Source organism: Homarus americanus, unplaced genomic scaffold (genome assembly GCF_018991925.1).
Source record: "Homarus americanus isolate GMGI-L3 unplaced genomic scaffold, GMGI_Hamer_2.0 scaffold57980, whole genome shotgun sequence".
Taxonomy (NCBI): Eukaryota; Metazoa; Arthropoda; class Malacostraca; order Decapoda; family Nephropidae; genus Homarus; species Homarus americanus.
Genome location: NW_024716703.1, coordinates 1,080,699 through 1,102,257, shown reverse-complemented (window position 1 = coordinate 1,102,257; position 21,559 = coordinate 1,080,699). Strand labels below are relative to the sequence as shown.

Genomic DNA, 21,559 nt, shown 5'->3' with positions numbered 1-21,559 from the left:
GCCGCTAAATGTGATCGGACTTGGGTATGAAGATCCGTAAAGACACAAATTTGTTTTGCCGCGAAATCATCCATATTATAAACCGGGTATGGCGCATCTGTAAGGATGGCGCAAGTTAGACGTTTATCTGTACCATAGACAATGAAGTAGGGTGATTTGCCCGTAGAGCTATTAATTGACCTATTTATAGACGCTGCAACCTGTGGCAACCAATCTTCCCAAGCGTATTGCAAATCACCGACAATCGGACGCAGTATCTCAAGGATTTTGTGATTGGTTCTCTAAACAAGGCCATTAGCCTGTGGATGATAAGCTGTCACAAAACTTTGTTCAATTCCATATTGCGCACATATTTGCGCTACTTGCTGATTCTTGAACTCTGCCCCATTGTCAGAGAGCAGAACTTTAGGCGTAGTATATGGACGTATAAGATTCATCACTAATGCATAGGCCACAGCATCGGCCGTTTTATATTTTAGTGGGACCAAGACCACGAACCTGGAAAAATGATCCACACACACTAAGACGTACGTTGATCCCTGATAACACTTCGGGAGTTGTAACAAGTCAATAGAGACTGTGTCAAACGGACGGTCTGGTGTAGGATATTGTAGAATCGGGGCTGGTGATCCTGTAGAACCTTTATGTTGAGCACATGCCAAACAATTAACAATGTGTAATTCTATGTCTTTCTTCATAGTGTTCCAGAAATACTTCTTTCGTAATTCCGCTAAGCATTTGTCACGACCCTGGTGACCTGCCTGTGGTGTCATGGTTACTTTGACTGCTAGTCTATTTAACTAATGATTCTTATTAAACTCCGCGACCGCAAAACATGAGTGGGTTAGCAACTCCTGAGAAGAAGATGTGTTTTCCCCATAGACACTACACTTGAGTTCCCTCCCAGAGTCCCTCCTTTGTGAAGACAGTTATCAATGCGTTGTTTATTCCACTCTCTCCTGGGAAGCTCAATCTTGAATTAGTCTGTGTATATGAACTCAAGTAGTTCGCCAGACCTTTGTCAACTGAGGGTCATCCTTGAACGAGTAACAGTTAGAATTGTTTGTAATCTCTGTCATTGCGTGAGTAGCGATCACTGGCAACTCAGGGATATATATACCCAGGGATGAGGCAGGGTGAGCGTCCCCTGACGCCGCTCCAATGTTTCTCCAGGTATGTTTATGTGTAGCCATTCAGTTTGATTCAGTCAATTGTAGTGAATATCAGTGTTCATCAGTGTTCATGCTTTAACAGTTGAATTGTCATTCACCCAGTGTAAGAAGTACTATAACGTAAATATGTCTGTCGTCTAGACAAAAGATTTGTTTGTGTGTTCATGCTTCCCAGTCCGTCCCCTGACGCTCTCCAACGTTTCTCCAGATCCAATTGTGACTCTTGGATCACTCGTCAACTGCCCCGGATGCAGTAGATACCCAGCAGGGACCATATATGAAACGATGGCACCGATGCGGCCTGATTAATATGTTCTACTGCCTCGTGGTGCCAGACCCCAGACTCGCCATGTGTCTGGCTACCACCGACCACAACAACAGTCGTGAATTTCTGTGTTCTACCCTGGGACGCACCCTGGAAGTTATATGTCAACAGAGAGTGTTGATATATGTATGTTAGGGATAATTTGTTGGAAATAATTATCCCATGTTGGGTAGTGGACCCATGTATCGGCTGGTTTCAGTATTAACGTGTATGTTGGGTAAAGTCTTGTATCTGTACTGTAATGCCACGTACCACCAGTAGGTGTGAGTAGTAAAGTAATGTACAAGGAGTGCCATGTATGGAGAGCATCATGTCTGGTGTGTCTGTGCAGATGGCCATTGCTTTCGACTTGGCTGGATTTATCTTGAGTCCAAGTCTGTTGCACTCCTCTTCTATAAGTTGGAGTGCGTGTTGCGTGTTGACTAGTCTGTTTGCTCCTCTTATTATGAGCTGCAAGTCGTCTACATAGCACAGTAGCTTGGCTGTTTGTCTGACTAGATTTTCCATCAGGACATTGAAGAGCTTTGGACTGAGGATGCCTCCTTGTGGGGTTCCGTTTTCGTGGACCCTGTAGCTTGACGTTGCCCCCTGAAAGCGTACTCTTGCTTTTGTCTGTGTAATGTAGTTCTGGATCCACCCCAGCAATCTTCCTTTGACGCCTTTTTCGGCGAGCGTCGTTATAATGGCCAGTGGATTTGCTAGTTCGGAGGCCTTCTCCAAGTCGAGGAAGACCACGAAAGCTGGTTTATTGTTCACTGTGCTGAGTATCTCGGCAATGTTGTTGCTTGTGCCGGTGTTCTCAGTGTAAGCAAAAATATGAGGGTGTGGGCTGCCTACATTCCACTTGAGTCTATTGAGAGCAATTCTTTCTCCCGTCTTCGCTATGCAGCTGAGGATGGAGATGTGGTCTTGGTTTGTCTGGTCCTCTGGGCTTCGGAATGGGGTGTTTATCTACCTTCTTCCATTCCGGTGGAAGTCTCTGTGCTGTCCATGAAGCATTGATGACTTGTAACAAAGCTTCGTTCCCGGCTTCTCCGAAATGGGAAAGCATGGAGTAAGTTATCCTGTCGGCCCCTGGTGCTGTGTCCTTGCATCGTTTTATCAACTTCTGGAGTTCTTGCTGGATGTAGGGTCTATCAGTGCCATCTTCACCATTGCAGGCCTCTTCGATCATCTGGAGTCTGGTCTGTCGCTGATAACGTTGTGTCTCCTCCGCGTGTCTCGGGAGGTTTTTCGTTGCTGCTCGGTCAGAGAACAGTTTTGCAAGTCTCTCGGCTTCCTCTTCTGGGTTGGGATGGGTTAGTGGTGGTGGTGTTGCCTTCCCAGATGCCCTTCGGATCTGGGCCCACATCTTGCCAAGGGAGGTGTGCTCGTTCAGTTCGGAGCACCACTTGAGCCAGCTTACGTTTTTTATTTCTTCCTTCTCTTCCCTGGTATCCTTGACTATATCTTGCAGGAAATGTCTGTTTGTGTTCGTGGGATGTCTTCTGTAGTTTCTTCGGGCCATGTTCACTCTGTGGTTGAGTTCTTTCATCCTCGACCGATTTTTGGTGGAGGGTTTCCTCGTCCACGGGTGCTGCACCAGCCGGCTATGATTTGGCACGCTACTTAGCCAGGTGTTTCCTATATAGTAGAGTTCCCAGTCCGCCTTTTGGGAATTGTATCGCCATCTTGGCGGGGGTGGAGTGGGGAGTTTGTTCACCTTCAGTGTTAATAGGGTGGCAAAGTGATCGCTGGTCAGCGTGGGGTGTAGCTGCCAGGAGGCCGAAGGCTGTAGTGCACTGGAGACGAGGGTTAGATCTAGCCTTCCTCCCCAACTGTGGGTGGGCTATCCGGTGTTTAGAAGGGCGATCTCGGGTATGTCTAGAAAGGTGGTGTATAGGTGTAGGCCGAGCATAGGAACGGATGATGTTCATTGAAATCCCCTCCAATGAGTGTGGCGTGGCCAGCGGCCGAAGTGAATAATTGAGTCACCTCCAGTGAGCCCCTTGGCTTCTTGTAGATGTTGTGGACAGTTATTTCCCGTTCTTGGAGTGTTACTTTGACGGCCTGTGTCTCAATGTTTTCCCCACATGGCAAATGCTACATGACCTCGGAGGAGGGTATGCTCGACTTGACCAAGATCATACATCCTCTTGTCGACGCCAGCATGAAATGACTCCTGTATGTCTTGTAGCCACTGAATTTGAAACAGTGGTGTTCTTGTAGGAGTGTTTCTTGTAGCAGTATAATGTCAAGCTTGTCCTTGGCTGCTGCTTCTTGCAGGAGGTGTTTCTTGTTTTTGATGCCCTGAGCATTCCATGAAAGGATGTTCTGGGTGCTGGTGTTTTCCACCACTGTTTCATCGGGGACTTCTCATGGTCCTCGATGGATATGTTCAGGTCTGATTCCGACTAGATCAGGTTCATATCTTCTTGTTCTGTGGTCGTTTTTGCCTTCTAGACCGTGGTTAGGTTCAGGGGAGTTGAAACGTCCAATTTCTTTCTGGGAGCTGACGGTATCTTTGGTTCCCTGGTGGCCTTTTTCGGTGTAGAGTGTACCTCGGCTGTCACTCGTCTGGGGGCCGGCATGGCGTCCTCCGCTGAGGTGGCTGGAGCTGTGGCGACTTGTCCGAGGACACTCCCCATGAGTATTTGGAGCTGTGTAGACTGGATCTTGTGGCCCAGTAGTCCGGCTAGGCCCTCCGCGAAGGTTGTCAGTACCTTGGCTAGGTCTGATACGTGTATCATTCCTTCTGGTGCCTTGGTGTGTGCTTCTTTTGTCTTTCTCGTGGTTGTCGTTGTCTGCTGCTTGGGTAACTGTTCACAACATCTACAAGAACCCAAGGGGCTCACTGGAGGTGACTCAATTATTCACTTCGGCAGCTGATCACGCCACACTCATAGGAGGGGATTTCAACGCACATCATCCCTTCCTAAGCTCGGTAAGAAGACGGCCTACACCTATACACCACCTTTTAAGACACACCCGAGATCTGCCTCCTGAACACCGGAGAGCCCACCCACATTAGGGGAGGAAGGCTAGATCTAACCTTTGTCTCCAGTGCACTACAGCCTTCGGCCTCCTGGCAGCTACACCCCATGCTGACCAGCGACCACTTCGCCACCCTAACAACGCTGAAGGTGAACAAACTCCCCACTCCAACCCCGCAGAGATGGAGATACAATACCCAAAAGGCAGACTGGGGACTCTTTAAGAAACACCTGGCTAAGTGGCGCGAAAAATCACAGCCGGCCGGCGCAGCACCCGTGGATGAGACAACCCTCCACCAACAATTGGTCGAGGCGTTTCACCTCCCTTGGCAAGATGTGGGCCCAGATCCGAAGGGCATCTGGGAAGGCAACACCACCACCACCAACCCATCCCAACCCAGAAGAGGAAGCCGAGAGACGTGCAAAACTGTTCTCTGACCGAGCAGAAACGAAAAACCTCCCGAGACAGGCGGAGGAAACACAACGGCGTCTGCGACAGGTCAGACTCCAGATGATCGAACAGGTCTGCAACGGTGAAGATGACACCGACAGACGTTTCAACCAGCAAGAACTCCAGAAGTCGCTAAAACGAAGCAAGGACACAGCTCCAGGGGCCGACAGGATAACCTACTCCATGCTTTCTCATGCCGGTATAGCCGGACACGAGGCTCTGCTACAAGACATCAATGCTTCGTGGACAGCACAAAGACTTCCACCGGAATGGAAGAAGGCAGATATACAGCCGATTCCGAAGCCCAGAGAACCAGACAAACTGAGACCCATCTCCCTTCTCAGCTGCATAGCGAAGACGGGAGAAAGAATGGCTCTCAACCGACTCAAATGAAAAGTAGGCAGCCCACACCCTCACATTTTTGCTTACACCGAGAACAGCGGCACAGGCAACAACATCGCCGAGATTCTCAGCACAGTAGACTACAAACCAGCTCTGGTGGTCTTCTTCGACCTGGAGAAGGCCTTCGAACTGGCAAATCCACTGGCCATTACAACGACGCTCGCTGAAAACGGCGTCAAAGGAAGGTTGCTAGGGTGGATCCAGAACTACCTCACACAGAGAGAAGCAAGAGTACGCTTTCAGGGAGCAACCTCAAGCTATACAGGGTCCATGAAAACGGAACCCCACAAGGAGGCATCCTCAGTACAATGCTGTTCAATGTCCTGATGGAAAATCTTGTCAAACTTCCTTTCAGACAAACAGCCAAGCTCCTGTGCTATGCAGACGACTTACAGCTTATAGTAAGAGGATCAAACAGACTAGCCAACACGCAACACGCACTCCAACTTATAGAAGAAGAGTGCAACAGACTTGGACTCAAGATAAATCCAGCCAAGTCGAAAGCGATGGCCATCTGCACAGACACACCAGACAAGATGCTCTCCATACAAAACACGCCGGTAGTCTGGACCAACACCCACCAGTGTCTTGGAATCTGGTTTGACCAGAAACTCACTTTCAAGCCGCAACTCGAGTATCTAAGGCACAGGACGAAGAGCAGACACAATATAATGAGGTCGCTCACCAGCACAACCGCAGGAACAAACTTTCATGTGCTCAAAGCCTACTACACGGCCGCCACCAGATCGCTGGTAGATTACAGCGCTCCAGCACTCATTGGACTGAGAGAAGACCAGAAAGCTAAGCTAGAAGTTATCCAAAATAATGCTCTCAGGACCATGCTCGGAGCACCCATGTGGACCAGAATTTGCAATTTGCAAATGGAAACTGAACTACCACCCCTGGCAGTACGAGTCAAGCAGCTGACAGCCGGTCTCCTCGCCAAAATCTGTAGATCAGATAAGCCCACAGCTGCCAAAACGCGAATCAGTGCCTCCCTCCACCTCGACCACAGAGTGCGAGGGGCCACCTGGTCGCACGAGGCAAGCGAGGTCATCCGACACCTGCAAGCAGAAACACTCGTCAAGAACAACCAAGACACACAAGACAATGGTTACGTTGTTCCTCCACCATGGAGCCCTCCACCAGCCACACTCAAAATTTCCGACTAGGTGATAGCAAAGCCAACCTCCAGAAGGAGGACCTCAAAAAAATAACTCTGGAAGCCATAGACACCGAGACACCGGCTGATGCAGCATCATACTTCACAGACGGCTCGGTGGACCCAAAACATCATAGATCCGGAGCGGCCTTCTACACCCAAGGTCAGACCCTCCGATGGAGACTTTCTAATGACTGCTCCACCTTACAAACAGAGCTGGTAGCAATCTCAAAGGCCCTACAACACGCTGCAACACAACACAACAAGTCTATCAACCAAGAGACAACGTTGACATCATAACCTCGATCCTCGCACAGCTACAGAAATTCCAAAGACAAACCCGCCCAGTCGTCTTACACTGAATTCCCAGTCATGTAGGGATCGGGGGAAACGACGTGGCAGACCAAGCAGCCAAGGCAGCCACACGTTCTAGAAGCGTACACATTCAAGTTCCTGCAAGCGTGCAACAGATCAAGAATCACCTCAGAAAGACTAGCAAGCTCCACATCCAAAAGAGCTTCCTTCACGCATTCAACGCTGGTTCCCAATCAGCCAAATGGTACCTGGCAGCTACAAAAGGGGAACCACCTTTCGCGGAGAAGAAAACACCAAGACAAACCCAAGTCAGCCTTCATCGACTACGACTAGGGTACAAGTGCTCCTGGCAGATGATCGGAAATGACGTCATGGAATGCATCTACTGTCTGGAGCCAGCAGCCAACCAACTTGAACACTATCTCCTCGCCTGCGAAGTCACACAAAGTCTCCGAAACAGAACTCAAAACTTCCAAGAAGCACACACAACACCAGCGGCTACTCTAACCCGAAAGGCCCAAACAAACCACATTCACCACCTTCTCCGGGTCATCACACGATACCCACCACCCAGATAGCTTAGAAAGTATCCTCTCCCAGCAAGTGCGGACCCCAGTTCGGGGGGCGCGCCACTCCGAAACTGACCACGTCCAAGAGTGGGGGTTGGTGGTAAGCGTCCACTGATCGGGGGTCTGCTCACAATTGCAACCTGCAGTATCCTTCCAAATCTGCAGGTAGGATAACCTCCAATCCCAATTTGGTCTGGCTGCTCCAGGAGCTCTAGCCGGAACCACCAAACGGGCCGCCTATAGGCAAAGGCCTGTGTCGGACTACGGTCCGACAATCTCAACAACAACAACAGCCGTGAAGGCATTCGCCAGCCAGCCTTCGCCGTGAACGGAACCGCTCTTCAGACCCCTCACCGCCAAGCAGCCAGCCTTCTTTCTACTGTTCACACTCTACTCCACGCTCCCGAACCCACAAGACCTCTCAACAAGCTTTACTGCTGGACCCGGAGCTGTGAAGACCGTTCTCTCTCTGCTGCCATTGTTGGCCAACTTTCCTGGCCGGACCATCCATCACTGATATCGTCGACAACATCTCACAAGCGTTTTCGGTTTATCGAGCATTAGTTTGCCCTCTCCACTGGTGGTGTGAGTAACCCACACTCCAGCTGGAGAGCAGCTATAGCGCAATATTCCCAACGTGGTTTGAGCTCTTTTCCTTCTACTACTATTTTTCCTTTTTTCGCTCTGTCCTAGGGACCTGCACCCTCAAAAGTGTATTCGTCCTGCGGTCCCCCCTGTAACTGTTCACCTCCAAGAGATTGTGAACACGAAAGGGGGTTGGAGCAAGAACCCATCCCAGCCGAGTCTTTCCAGGAAAACCATGATCGTGTGGGTCCACCTGGAAAGAGGGTAGGGATCCTCATCCTTACCCAATAGGCACCCTTAGCTCACTTCTATGAGTGAGCAGTCACATACACTAGGGAGTAGGTTTCCCCAAACGGGGCTCCGGGCGAGAAGCTCAGGAACCACTCTACGACCACCAGGCCATCAAGTGCCTGTGGGGAGTGTTTAAATTCCAACAACAACAACAGGTGACCTACCTCTTACTACCCACAGCCACCAGCAAGCAACACCTCCTCCTCCTCCTCCTCCTCCTCCTCCTCCTCTCCTGCCTGGCGGCCCTCGCTCCCGCCGGCGACCCACAAGCTGGTCCTCCTCTGAGCACCCTCACCAACCAGCTCTCTCTACTCAACTCTTGTAACCATGCTGCCTTCCCAGCACCAAGCTTCATTGTACATCCAATACAATATGCATACATTGTGAGTTTCTTTTCTCCATCCCACCCTGAGTGTGAACCAATATCTCGAATCCCCACAATACCCTGCAATTGTGTAAAATTGTTTCTCACTTTTGATCTTTTTTTTCATTTTTGTATTTATTATTAGTATTATTAGTGTTATTATTATTATTATTATTATTATCATTATTAATTATTTTATTTTCAATTTTGTATTTTTCATTATAGATTTTATTTACTATGAATTATTATTATTACATTTTCGCCACCTAAGTCCCGATATGGGTCAGTGACCTGTGCCCTGGTGGAATAATCCTCGTAAAAAAAAAGTCAGATCATCAACCTTGAACTTGGTCAAAATTTTTGTGATGTCGTATGGCAGCAGGGTCTACTGTTAGACAACACTTTATGGTTCCATTGGAAGCATAAAGATATTGGAAGCCTTCCAATATCTTCCCAGGCGGTAGTACCTCCCTGTTTGATAGCTGCCTTCTGCCTACTACCTAGTAAAGTGATTAATAGGCTATAGTAAATTCTACATTTCACGGTCGATTACTACATTTCTCAGTATAAATATATTATGCACCTGGAAACTCAAGCTCTGTCCTCTGCAGGCCCGCCAACTGTTCTAAAGTTTCTCAGGGCGTGTTTTCCGTGTTCGTTACATTCATCCAAAATTGCGTAGATAGTTTTGTCGCTCACTGTACCTTAAACTCGCATCAAGAGACAGTTGTTACCAGAAGGTTTTACTTGGCTAATGAACGCCGAGTATAAATAGACAGGGGCTTAAGGCATTTCTATGGTGTGACAGCTTGGTTAATGACGGGGAATCCCAACTCCTCCACCATTGTGTTGCGTTGATCCGTCGACCTTGTATAAATGCATAATCCGCACCTGCAGTCTGCAACAACGCTCGAGATTCTTTAGTCTACGTCAGTCCTGCTCGTCGTCACACCAGTAACCTCCTGCTCGTCGTCACACCAGTAACCTCCTGCTGACTGATCTTTGTTCACTGGTAAAGTGCTTGTGTCCGTTTCTGTGAGTACTGTTGTAGTGTACTGTATGTGGCCAGTTGTCAATTCTCTTTGGTTGTCTATTATCTCTTTGTATGGGCTCACATACGTACGTACATGTACGATATCTCATACTCGGGATTGAGGTAGAATAGAAACTCACAATCCGTTATATATATATATATATATATATATATATATATATATATATATATATATATATATATATATATATATATATATATATATATATATATATATATATATATATATATATATTTTTTTTTTTTTTTTTTCCATGTAGATCCACAATGAAAACGTGGGTAAGATAAATCTTGATAAAATCACACGGGAAAAGGGAAACAACGGCCCACACCGGGGAACGCTACTTCTAGACCACCAGGATACTATAAACAGTCCTTGATTCTGTTCAACGAGCTTATGGCGCCGTGAACCTCTAATGGGGCTCTGCACTGGGGAGGGGAAGTCTCCCTCTGGGGAGGAGCTGTCGGCCCCTTCCCTGTTACAATATTAATCCGAATGCTGATGCCTCTGAGAGGGAGCTGCAAGGCCTTATAAGCCTATTGGCGGTGACGAGCCGGAAGATGTCGTCACTAATCTGGGTGTGTCTGGTCAGGTGACAGGTGTACTGGCTGGAGGGTAGCTTCTTCATTAATAAGGTCATGACGCCGGGTTAAGCTAATCGCGTGGCAGTGAGAATTTTGGTTCATTGTGACCGTGACCCCTCTTGGGTCAGGTGTTAATCTCGCTGCTATATGTGCTGTTTTTCTCTGGGCTGTAAGCTGTGGTCTGATAAACAATCATTACACTACATTATATTATGTTTATCATACTGGCTATAATGTACGGCACCATATTGTTATAATGTAAGTGTTGACATGCTGTCTGATTTTGCTGTTGCCATATCGGGTATAATGTAAGTGTTTTGTTGTTTATCCACTTCGCCACTTTCAGATTAATATACCGTACAAGTGGTTCGGTCAGTTCTCAATACAGTATTATTCTCATACGCACTATGTCGGTAATGTACAAAAGTGATGCCATGCTGTCTATCTATTGTAAAAGGGCATTACCACAGTCTAATGCATTGTAAGATTGGTGCCATAGTATTTACAGTATAAGTGCTACCATACAGTACTAGGTATATGCACGTGGCGTCGGTACTGTTGCTGTGATGTGGAAGAGGTTTGAGGAAGTAAATGGAAAGACGAAGAATTCGGCGAAATTCCGATTTTCTCTTGTTTTGCTCATTTTTTATAGCAGCTGCAATGGGAACCTGGAACTGTGCAACTATTAAGTGTTCTAGCAAGTTTGTAAGGAACAAAAATCTGTCTTTCTCTCGATTTCTTTGGTTTGACGTAGTTCTCAATCATTCACAGAGTGGCAAAGGCGTAGCTAACTTCAGCATGATGGATAAGTCCTTCATTCAGCTGCCGTTCCTCTTGCTGCTGCTCATCCTGCTGACATCACCCAGCGCTGACGCTTCTCCCGTTAACGCTGGGGTCTTTGGCCCCTCACGCTCAAACGGCGATTGTAAGTACAGTACAGTATACGAACTGTTTTCAGTAACCAGTTTGTGGCGTACATCTATACTTGAACCATATAACCCCAAACATTCATTAACATCATGCGAAATTTGTTTTAGCATATATATATATATATATATATATATATATATATATATATATATATATATATATATATTTAATTTTATACCTGTAAATACAAAGTACTATTCTTTTTATTGTCAGGTTTGGGTTGCGTACGACCACCCCCACCACCCCCCACAATCATCGATCCGCCGTGTTTCAGATGTCCCGCCGGCACCTATCTTGTATCACGAAGACCTTGCAAGTGTTCAGATAAGTGGGACCCTGCTGTTGCTCGGCCTACTCCTGCCTCCGTGCTTTTTGGCTAACATCACTCACTACGCATCACATCCTCACTTCTCATTCTTTTATTAATTTCTTGGCATGTTATTATTTATTTTGAGAAATTGAATCATTTTTATAGAGGATGTGCGCTTCCAGGGAATGACAACACCGGTAGGTGCTACAATTACTGTTATATGTTTTGGATAAAAAAGATTCGAGAAGGGAATGGTGAAGGAATGATCATATGGGGCTCACTGCACGTTGTATGAAGGCGAGTCTTGGTGCGTCTTAATATCACAAAACAATGATAAATAACATTAAAAAAACAGCCAGTAAACTTAAGGGTCACGAACGACGTCACCTGAGATTTAGGTCTTTTTTGGGGGGAGGGGGGTTCTCTCAGTTAGAACAGCGCCCATTTAAAACTTAATCTTGACCCATACTTTCGTCAGGGATGGCCAACAGTCTCTTAAATTTCCCTGCGTCTTACTCAACAACAAATAAATATAAATAAATATGCAACGATTCAGAATTCATCCATCTGGGTAAGAGAACCCTCAATCGAATGAGTTTGCTAAAAGTAAAAATATAGTTTCAGATGTTATATATAATTTTTTATAATAAAACTGTAAATGTCTTGCAAAAATTGTTAAAAGTGAAGCAATAATGATTTGTGTGATTGTCCTTGGGGAAAAAGACCTTGCCTAACGGTGAACAAAACTCTGTATTACGACTGCAGTTAAACACCAACTGTCATGTCTACACTTCATTCGGCGTGAACATTCATAAGTGAATTTATGATAAAAAAGATTCTATACCAGAGGTACAGTCGCTCAAAAAACTATCTTTTCAAAATTGTGTTACAGTTAGACAATAGTATAACATAACTGACGAAGGGGACCTTAGGAGGCATCTATCGACGGGGGGGGGGGGTACTACCAAGGATAAGTAGTCCTTGGTTATTACCGCCTATCCTTGGTTCTTTGAGTAGATGTCTCATTACCAAAGGGTGGAGTCTTAAATTTTATAATGTTGTAAGTAGTGTTTTAAATAGTAGAGTGTTTAATCTATATTTTTGTGCTATAATATTTTCAAAAAGGAAAACCTTTAAATGAATACAGCGTCACATAACTTACGACGCCAAATGAACTCAAGGTCCTTGGATGAACTATACTGTACTTCGTTCACATTAGCTGGTGGAAGCAATGCTGTAGTGAGTGTGTGATATTGTAATATTGTTTAGTATACTAGAATATTAGCTATATTTAGTCGGTCAGTGAACGCATTTGCTAAGTGCCTGACCTAATGGGGAACCTTTAGTCCCAATATAGCCCATCACTCGCCTTATGTGAAAAATGCCCCCTTCTATGTTATATTGTAATGGATTCCTCCCCTACAAACGCTCTTGCCGCTGAGTAGCCGACCCCGCGAATTCCCCAGTGTATGCTTCGTGCTCTAGGTCAACCAGCGCCGCCTTACATGACGGAGGTCAACTATTAAGCCACGCCTACCTCCGCTATATAAGATCTCACCTCGTAGTGGCCCTACCACTTTCTATCTACAGCCAGTCTTCAAATAACACCTCCTCCACTCCTGCCTGGCGGCCCTCGCTCCAGCCGGTGACCATGGCGACCTACACCTCGTGGTGACCACTCTTTCTACCTACAGCCACCAGCAAGCAACACCTCCTCCTCCTCTCCTGCCTGGCGGCTCCCGCTCCAGCCAGCGAGCATGGCGACCCACAAGCTGGTCCTCCTCTGTGCACCCTCACCAACCAGCTCTCTCTACTCAACGCTTGTAACCACGCTGCCTTCCCAGCACCAAGCTGCATTGTACATCCAATACATGTATACAGAGAGCACATTGTGAGTTTCTTTTCTCCATCCCATCCTGAGTGTGAATCAAATAACCCGTACCCCACAATATAAACACAAAAAAGATTTAAAATCTAAAACGGAGCAAAATAAATAATGTGTAAGAACAGGCCAGCAAAAATTTCATTAAGTGGGCTTAGAAAAAAAATATATATATTATTTAGTAGTGATTTTCTCTCGTTACAGGCAGTTAATATATTTATTAGTTGTAATACTGTTTTAGTTTTTGAGGAAATTAAAGGGTACGAGGCATTGCTGTTTCGTCTTGACCTAAACGTATAGTTTGTACAGTATAATGTTTGTAGGCAACAGTAAAGTGGTCCTGGGCATGGCCGGATTAAGGTTGTGCGGGGCCTAAGGCCGAAAAGAGGGAAGGGCCTGTATAATTTGTATGTACTTCCATAAATTTAAGTTTAAGAAACATAAATTAAGGCCTAAAGTCGAGGGTCTAAGGCTACAGCATTATTAGCCTTATGGTTAATCCGGCCTTGATCATGGGCAGTGCTCACACATGTTGGTCCGCAGTTCACCTCCTTTGAAGCCCTAGGAGTTCGTCCAGCTTTACTGTCACCCGAGTCACTCTAACCGAGTGAAACGTTGCTGCCATATGTTGAATACTAAACTAAAAGGTTGCATTTGCGGTTTTATATTTTCTGAGAGTTCGTACATGTAGCATAATAGATCATTTACCAGAGATAAAAATTAAGAAAATGTAATTCTTCAAAGGGTTATATACTGGATATAATATTAACTGCATAATCGTAGTTTGGCACTCCCTGATCTAGTTCATAGTCACTATTTCATATATCAAAGAATGATGTAAAGTACACATTGATATAATTGGTAAGTAGGCACTGAGCTGATATCAGTTCGGGATATAAAGAGAAATATTCATGGGAAGAAAAATAAATCGTTCATCTATTACGTATTGGGTAACCAGATGTCGCTAAGGATTGTTACCTCAGTCGTACTGGAGACACGAAGCCATAAAGACGGTGCAGCTGTGTAGCATAATTATATACCTGCAGTTAAATGCAGGATATATTGACAAGAGAACATTTAGCTTAATCCTAATTCCCCCAAAAGCTACTTGTAAATGAGGACCCTCAAAATGTGTGTTCACTAATTGCCTGGATACTATCTAGTTTTAGCCTGTGAGAAGCCGCTGTGAATATTCTTTTAAGCACCAAAGTAAAATGGTGCGTGGACCTCCATTTGCAATATTTTGGTGTGCAGCAATTTTAGCAGGTGAGGTGCTGTTAATACTGAATATGCCATTTATTTCAAAGATATAGAATTTATTTCGTATAATCATTGTTACTCGTTATTATTCAGGGGCATCATTATAAAAAATATTAATGGATTTTAGGTAGTTTTGTATAGTCAAGCAAATATTTAAACTGTACATATCATACAAGTGGTTATTGTAACAAAACTAAACTAGGTAAATCCTGAGTTATCACGCTCTTTCTCCATATATCTCACCCAACTGACAGATAAATTATAATGGTCTGTAAAAAGATCATGGTAACTTGGTAAGCGAAGCTCCCAGACAGGTCACTATATACTTCACCTCAGTAGACTCATAATGTTGCCTTTACTCTTTAGGAACATTTAATCTGCGTTGATGTTATAGCGTAGTGCTGTGCTCTGACTGATTAAGATGATAAGTTTTTTTATTGTATTCATTTGAAACCCAGGAATGCTTCCATTTTTTGCAGTTTTAGAAATGAACCACTTAACGAATCTAGTCAAACAATTTGGTTCTTCCTAGCTCTGAATTCTATTTCCCTATTATAAGTACCTCTCAAAGCATATTTAATTTTGCGTCATTATTTACTCACCAGGCTATGAGTTTCCATGGGTGATGACCCTGGGATCTCCGGCGTCGGACACGTTTCCAGCTTCTGGTTACGACATCAGCGCGGCTCTGGCTGACCTAAACAAGCCTAAGGCAGTGCCTGAAGGCCCTAGATTAGTGTCACGTACGTACTCTCGCCTCATCGTGTCCAGGGGCTCCTCCGTCACCCTCAACTGTACCGTGGAAGATGCAAGTGATGTCTCAGTGAGTGTATGCTGTACTCGTACGATATTGTGTATGTACTTTGCTGTTGATAATTATTTAGGTGTGAATTTCATACGTTAGTGAAGTTACAGAATGGTAGAGGATTACCTTGTCATGTAGAGGGAGATAAGAATTATTTGGAAAATAGAGTGGTGACTGCTACTTTACTTTATCCTCTTCGCCATTGATCGGCTTGTTGCCCACTTTGGCGGTCAGTCACATTTGTTATGCACTGTCAGCACGCTGGTACTGAGCATGTACTGGCTTCAGAATGTATCTGTAGTTCTGTACCTACGCCAGTGTTAATCAAGTCTGGTCTTGAATGAGCTCACACTTGTGCCGTCACAACACTGACAGTTTTCTGAACTTCTGATTTCTTCAACCTCAGGTTGTGATCCCTTCCTTTCCCTAGTATTTATAAGAAAATTAATTGCCATTTATGCTCTCAAGGTATTGTACTTTTCAGCACCCAGGAAAAAAATGTTAAACATTAAATATTTCCGTTTACTGCTCCTTCGTTACTTACAATGGAAGTTACATAAAGCGCCTGTCAGTATCCTCTTTAGTAATGATCGAGTCTATATCGTTATTAAGTTTAAGTTAACTCTTTTATACTGTACTCTTTCTATGGTGTTCATGAGCACCTGTTCTTTGACAAGTTGAAGCTCAAAATATGTAGCTCAATAAACAGTAATAGTTAACCCTCATTTTATACACATTTTGTTTGGAAAGTTGGTCGCCGTACCATCAAGTCTCGCTGTAGCAACTCATTAAAAATAATGGATATTGGATATTCTTTGGTCTCTAGCATATCTCTGGGACAAGACGGGGTGACAGGGCCTTCTCATTGTTTTAAACTAAAGGAACACCAGTTTAGTATTTTTCATGTTTGGAAATAATAGTATGATACTTTTTTTATATTACGTATTATTGTAAATATCAAGCAGTATAACTGTTATAGTTTTATTGTTCATACCTAATGGTAGTCTCGTTCAAGGTTCATCGAACACTGCTGGAGACAGCTGGCAACACAAGGCCGTTTGTTTACTATAGTACGTAGTACAGCATATTATAATACGAAACAACAAAGCCCAACCATTAATTAAGCAACGGGGAACTAAGTAACCAATCACCGATAACCTTTTCCATTCATTCATAATTTTTACTACGTTACTATAGTAAACAAACGGCGCTGAGTTGCCAGTTGTCTCCAGCAGTGTTCGAAGAATCTTGAACGAGACTGTACTGTAGTACATTATTTTTTTCTGTAAACAGATATTTTTGCTTTATAATTTCCTAACAAAACTTCTTTTTCATAAAGATTTCGGTTTCTTTTTTCTCCCTGCAGGTGACGTGGACCCGGGACAAGGAAGTGCTCACGGTGGACAAGTTTAGGTTAGTGAATAAACGTCTAGCTTTAGTTGTAGCGTGAGAAGCACCCTTTAATTCTTGTGCTGCAACTTTTACGTGAATGTTGTACTTTTCACTCGTGTTGCAACTTTCATTCGACAGTATTAGCTTTCATTCGATTTTGTGCATTTTCATTTGCCAAAATTCCCCATAAAAATGGCCAAAGTTCTCTTGTAAAAAGTGTCTAAAATTCTCTGTAAAAAGATAAAAAATTATCCGTAAATATTTCCAAATTTATCTGTGATTAGCAGCATATACAGGGTGATTCAAATATATAGACTAAATAGGGATAATTGCCGATTAAGCCTTAAAAAGTAACGGAAGTTTTTTGACGAAGAGGCATAACTTTTTGGTTTTAATGTTTTACCTCAATGGGATAAATTCGTATATGGGAAAATTTGCTCTATTTCATTTGAGGCGTCGTTTACTGTTATAAGATAGCAAAATTATACCTAAAATAGATTAGATATATATTTATATACAGTATCTGTATCTCCATTTCTTACAGATATACGGGTGATGAGCGGATAAACCCTCTTTATGAACATGGATCATGTGATCATAGCCTCCGCTTCTCCCAAGTGATGCCAGAAGACTCTGGCATCTTTCAGTGTCATGTAGGCACAGACCCTGAGCAGGTGGCTAGGGTGAAACTCGTCGTTATAGGTAAGTGCTTACATAAAATGCTATGATTCTACTTTTCAATTACTTAGTTCTTTAACAGCTACATTAATGGGATCTCTATTAATACATTTAGGCTTCCATTCACAATTGGGTGAACTGGGGGAGCCTCAGGCCTGAGTGAGTGAACCCTTAGGACGTGAGGAGTGTGTTTTATCCGCTTACCTCCATTAAATAATAAATCTCAATGAAGTAGAGGATATTACAATATTTTCATCGTTGGATGTAAGGAGTAACAATATGTGTGAATTTGTGGTCATCTTTGGAACAAGAGGGAAGACAGTGCATCCTGAACCTCACTTAACACAACTTGTGAATGTGTTATATGATGAAAGTTCTGTAGTGTAGAGTATTAAGAGAAAACTTAGGTACATTTATGTCAGTGTGATATCAAAGGAAATAAAGAAAACTGTTTTGCTTATTGATAAACTGTATATTATAACTGGTCGTAAAGTAGGCACAGCTCATTTCTGTCGCTGATCTGATCTAGCGGACTCCCAGGTCGTTTGGCTGTGAATGGGAACCTACTTTACAGGTTGGGGAAGCGAAGGTCAAGTTGCTTCCTTGTGTAGCAAAAGCTTAGCATATAGTGTACTGCAATGTCTATGTGACTCACTTTCATTCCGTAATAGATTATACTGATTAAATTTGTTTCTTTCAGATGCATACTCCGTTATCTTCGGGTCATCTGAAGTGTCTGTGGCTGTAGGAGGGACACTTTACTTGTTGTGTTTGGTTCTTCAGGTTACCGACATACCTGAATACATCCTCTGGTACCATAACCAGAAAGTCATTGATTACTCCAGAAGCAGCATCTCGGTGAGTGATCAAGACTGATGTGTCAGACTGTATCATGTGTCCACTGTCCAGAATGGTATGTCTGATTGTCTTAGTGGGAAATAAGTATTGCTGTTTACACATTTTTCTGGACAGTTGGGCACTATAGTGGACATCATTAAATTTAGTTCTACAATTGTATGAGTGTTTAAAAGATGACTCTAAATGAAATTTTTCATAAATGATGCTTGCAGTTGTCAAGTCATAATAATCAAGATTTTCATAAAAAAACAAGACAAAAATATATAACCAATTTCTCAAAATGTAAAAATATTAGCTCCGTCAAAAATATTTGAAGATTAAATCTTCAAGGGTTATTTCCTCAAAACTAGAATATTACATATTCGCTGGTTTGTGAAAACAATGACGATTTAATGGGAGTGGTCATAACATTGCTAGAGGATAGACGACTACCACCCACATTGTCCTTTTAAGATGAATTACAATTTATAATTTTAAATTTCATTCATTAGAGACAATAATTATACTATAGTAAACAGATTTAAGAAAAACTATTGAGATAACGTTACTATATAAAGATGGCTAATATATCTTTGCCTCTCCTCATTGTGTCGAGGGTGTGATCCCTGGGTCAGGTGTGACCCAGTGTGACTACCAAACATCTTTGGTTTCCTCTGGGTACTCCGGTATCCTCCTGCACTAGCACTGGACGTGGAAGGTCGTAACAAGGACAGACCGGCCGCCCAAATGGCTAGTAAGCTGATGAGTGGTGGAAATAATAAACAAAAAGTGTTGCAGCCCCTAGTCTGAAGAGGGAGATGAGCGTGGTTGTGTTCAGTTACCCTTCAGCATTCAGGGGGAGTGTGTGAAATGAACTGTTCAATTATCTTAAAGGTTTACATCATATAAATTTGGCTTGACACAATTTTCTCGTGTGATTATGCTGAAGCACTTGTATGTGACAAAGTCTGGCTAACAGAAACTCCAGGGTGACTTGCTGAGGAGTTCTGTTGTTATGCCCAGTGCCCAACAGTAGAGAGGGGGTACCAGATGGCTATTTTATAAATGTGCTTTTGTGCCTAAATTTAAATTATACCCCATCTTGTCATTTAATATGTTGCTTAACACATTAGGTGAAGACAGATGAAGAAACACGGTCAAGTGAGCTGCGGGTCTGGGACATCAACTATACAGATGCTGGGAACTACACCTGTGAACCCTCTAATGCAGCCCCAGCCTTTGTTTCCATTACAGTGTTCAAGGGTGAGTTAATAAGAGAGCTGCCTACTTTATACATCATATATTAGTTATGTTAACTCCTGTGTAGTCAGAGTATGTGAAGGCAGACATAAGTTGTCATAATATTAAAAGTGCGATTGATAATGGCTAAAGAATACTCACCAGGTCACACAGTGTAGGAAGGAATTTAAGTGTACATACCTACAATAGGTTTTGGAAGATATTGTACTGTATAAGGCAGTAAATTAAACATAGAAACATAGAAATATAACGGTGGAAACATCTATGGAAGACAGTGTAGTAAGTATATTATAGGAGAAAAAAGTCGTTCATTTACTTCACTACAATTTGTTCTCAACCTCTCATTACTGGTTGTTGTGGCGATGTGTTGTCCTCTATAGAAGATAAATGCTTTCTTACCCCGTGAGAAGGACAATAACAAAAAAATACAAGGAAAACGTTTTTCGTAATATAATTTTTACAAGTATTGTATGTGCAGTGTGCAGGTAATTTCTCTGAATTTAGAATCTAATCTTTCCTACGTACCATTAAATATATTTAAACAATATTTCTGATTTACAATTATCAGTGACATCCCCCCTCGAGGATCTGTAAAATTTAGCCTTAAAATGGCTTTGTGAATTCCTTGTATTTTAAGTAATAGGGGGAAAATATTGTACAAGCCACTAGTGGTTATAATTACTAGTGGCATAGACAATAATTATTGATTCTGATCCTCAGTTATTTTCTCTATCACTTAATTCTTTTCTTCTTCTTCTTAGATACCAACAAGAAATCTGGACGAACAGAGAAGTGTGATGAATGTGTATTATACATTCAACTTGGCGCAACATTTGCATTTTTCACTCTAAGCTTTTTAATTGCATTCTGCATCCACAGCCGCGATAACACGTCTCGGCCTTGGTTAGAGCACAGTCTTTCAGAAGATCTTTATGTTCCACCTGATTATGACAAGTCTCTATGAGGATTACTGATGCTAAAATGCTCTAGAGGTTTGAAACAGCATCATTATTTTTAATAGATCTTTGAGAATTTTCTAAACTACACTTCTAAGTAGCTTTTTATGCATTACTATAGTATATAAATCACCTAAAGTTATCCATAAAACTATACCCTGTACGCCTGTTATAAGGAATCCAGCAATATACTATATACCTCTTAAAAGATTTCCAACACTATTATGTACAGCCATTCTAAAAATTACCAAGGTCCCAGGAGTCCCCAAAAACCTGCCACGTCGGGCGAAGATCAACCCAACCGATACATCAAAGCATATGGCCTGTCGCTCGTTTTCCATTCTACCGGACCCTGGGCCCAGTCTTGATACTTTCAGAAGCGATCTAACACTACCTCATATAAAAGACCTAATCAAATGATCTAACATCTAAACAGATCCAATACTCTACACTTCTTATAAGGGATCCAGCAATTTGTACACTTACCAGGGATCCAAAACTTTCTCACTCTCTGAGAAGGATCCAACATTCTAAGCATCTCTCAAAATGGAATCAATAGTCTGTTACTTTTAAATGGATTCTAAATCTATACATTTCTTAAAAACATATTTGTATCAGATGAAAGATTCTCATATAAACTCAGTAAAGGAGTGACTGACTGACTGACTGACTATGAAAACTCTTCCCTAACCTTCACCCACCCTTGTTGCCCAAGGTGTAGTCAACTAGGGCCTAACATTGCTGTTCATGAGTTTTTAGTTCATTATTTATATAATGTTATCCTCTCGTTTATCTTTATACCATGATTTCTGAAGTTTCTTAACACTTTAAATTTTGAGAAGTTTGAGTTAAAAATAAGTCTTTAATGTTTAAAGAGTTTATCTCTGCATTGCCTTTCATTGTAACATTGAAGAGAAATTTGTGGCTCTCAAGTGTAAAGATCCCCATTTGACAATAAAAAGGTTTTAAGAGGTGATTTCTCCTTTGTATCCTGTAATAACA

The 21,559-nt window shown here is 43.0% G+C and overlaps 1 protein-coding gene and 1 long non-coding RNA gene across 2 annotated transcripts; both read left to right on the top strand.

Moving 5' to 3' along the window:
- Positions 1-9,253: 9,253 nt before the first annotated feature.
- LOC121858224 lies at positions 9,254-12,180 on the top strand. The gene is made up of 3 exons (XR_006087378.1): positions 9,254-9,620; positions 11,019-11,172; positions 11,391-12,180. It is a non-coding gene; the product is annotated as an uncharacterized LOC121858224 (long non-coding RNA).
- Positions 12,181-14,469: 2,289 nt separating this feature from the next.
- Positions 14,470-21,526, top strand: LOC121858223 (hemicentin-2-like). The gene is made up of 7 exons (XM_042354507.1): positions 14,470-14,635; positions 15,235-15,452; positions 16,801-16,847; positions 17,371-17,528; positions 18,205-18,362; positions 19,475-19,604; positions 20,363-21,526. The coding sequence occupies exons 1-7, from the start codon at positions 14,584-14,586 to the stop codon at positions 20,563-20,565; spliced, it is 966 nt and encodes a 321-aa protein (XP_042210441.1). The 5' UTR covers positions 14,470-14,583; the 3' UTR covers positions 20,566-21,526.
- The last annotated feature ends 33 nt before the right edge of the window (positions 21,527-21,559 follow it).

Bases quoted from the DNA above. Each gene is read 5' to 3' on its own strand.
- LOC121858223 (XM_042354507.1), top strand. From the start codon at position 14,584: ATGGTGCGTGGACCTCCATTTGCAATATTTTGGTGTGCAGCAATTTTA. The intron at 15,453-16,800 runs GTGAGTGTATGC...TTCTCCCTGCAG, and splicing joins AAGATGCAAGTGATGTCTCA to GTGACGTGGACCCGGGACAA. The intron at 18,363-19,474 runs GTGAGTGATCAA...TTAACACATTAG, and splicing joins ACTCCAGAAGCAGCATCTCG to GTGAAGACAGATGAAGAAAC.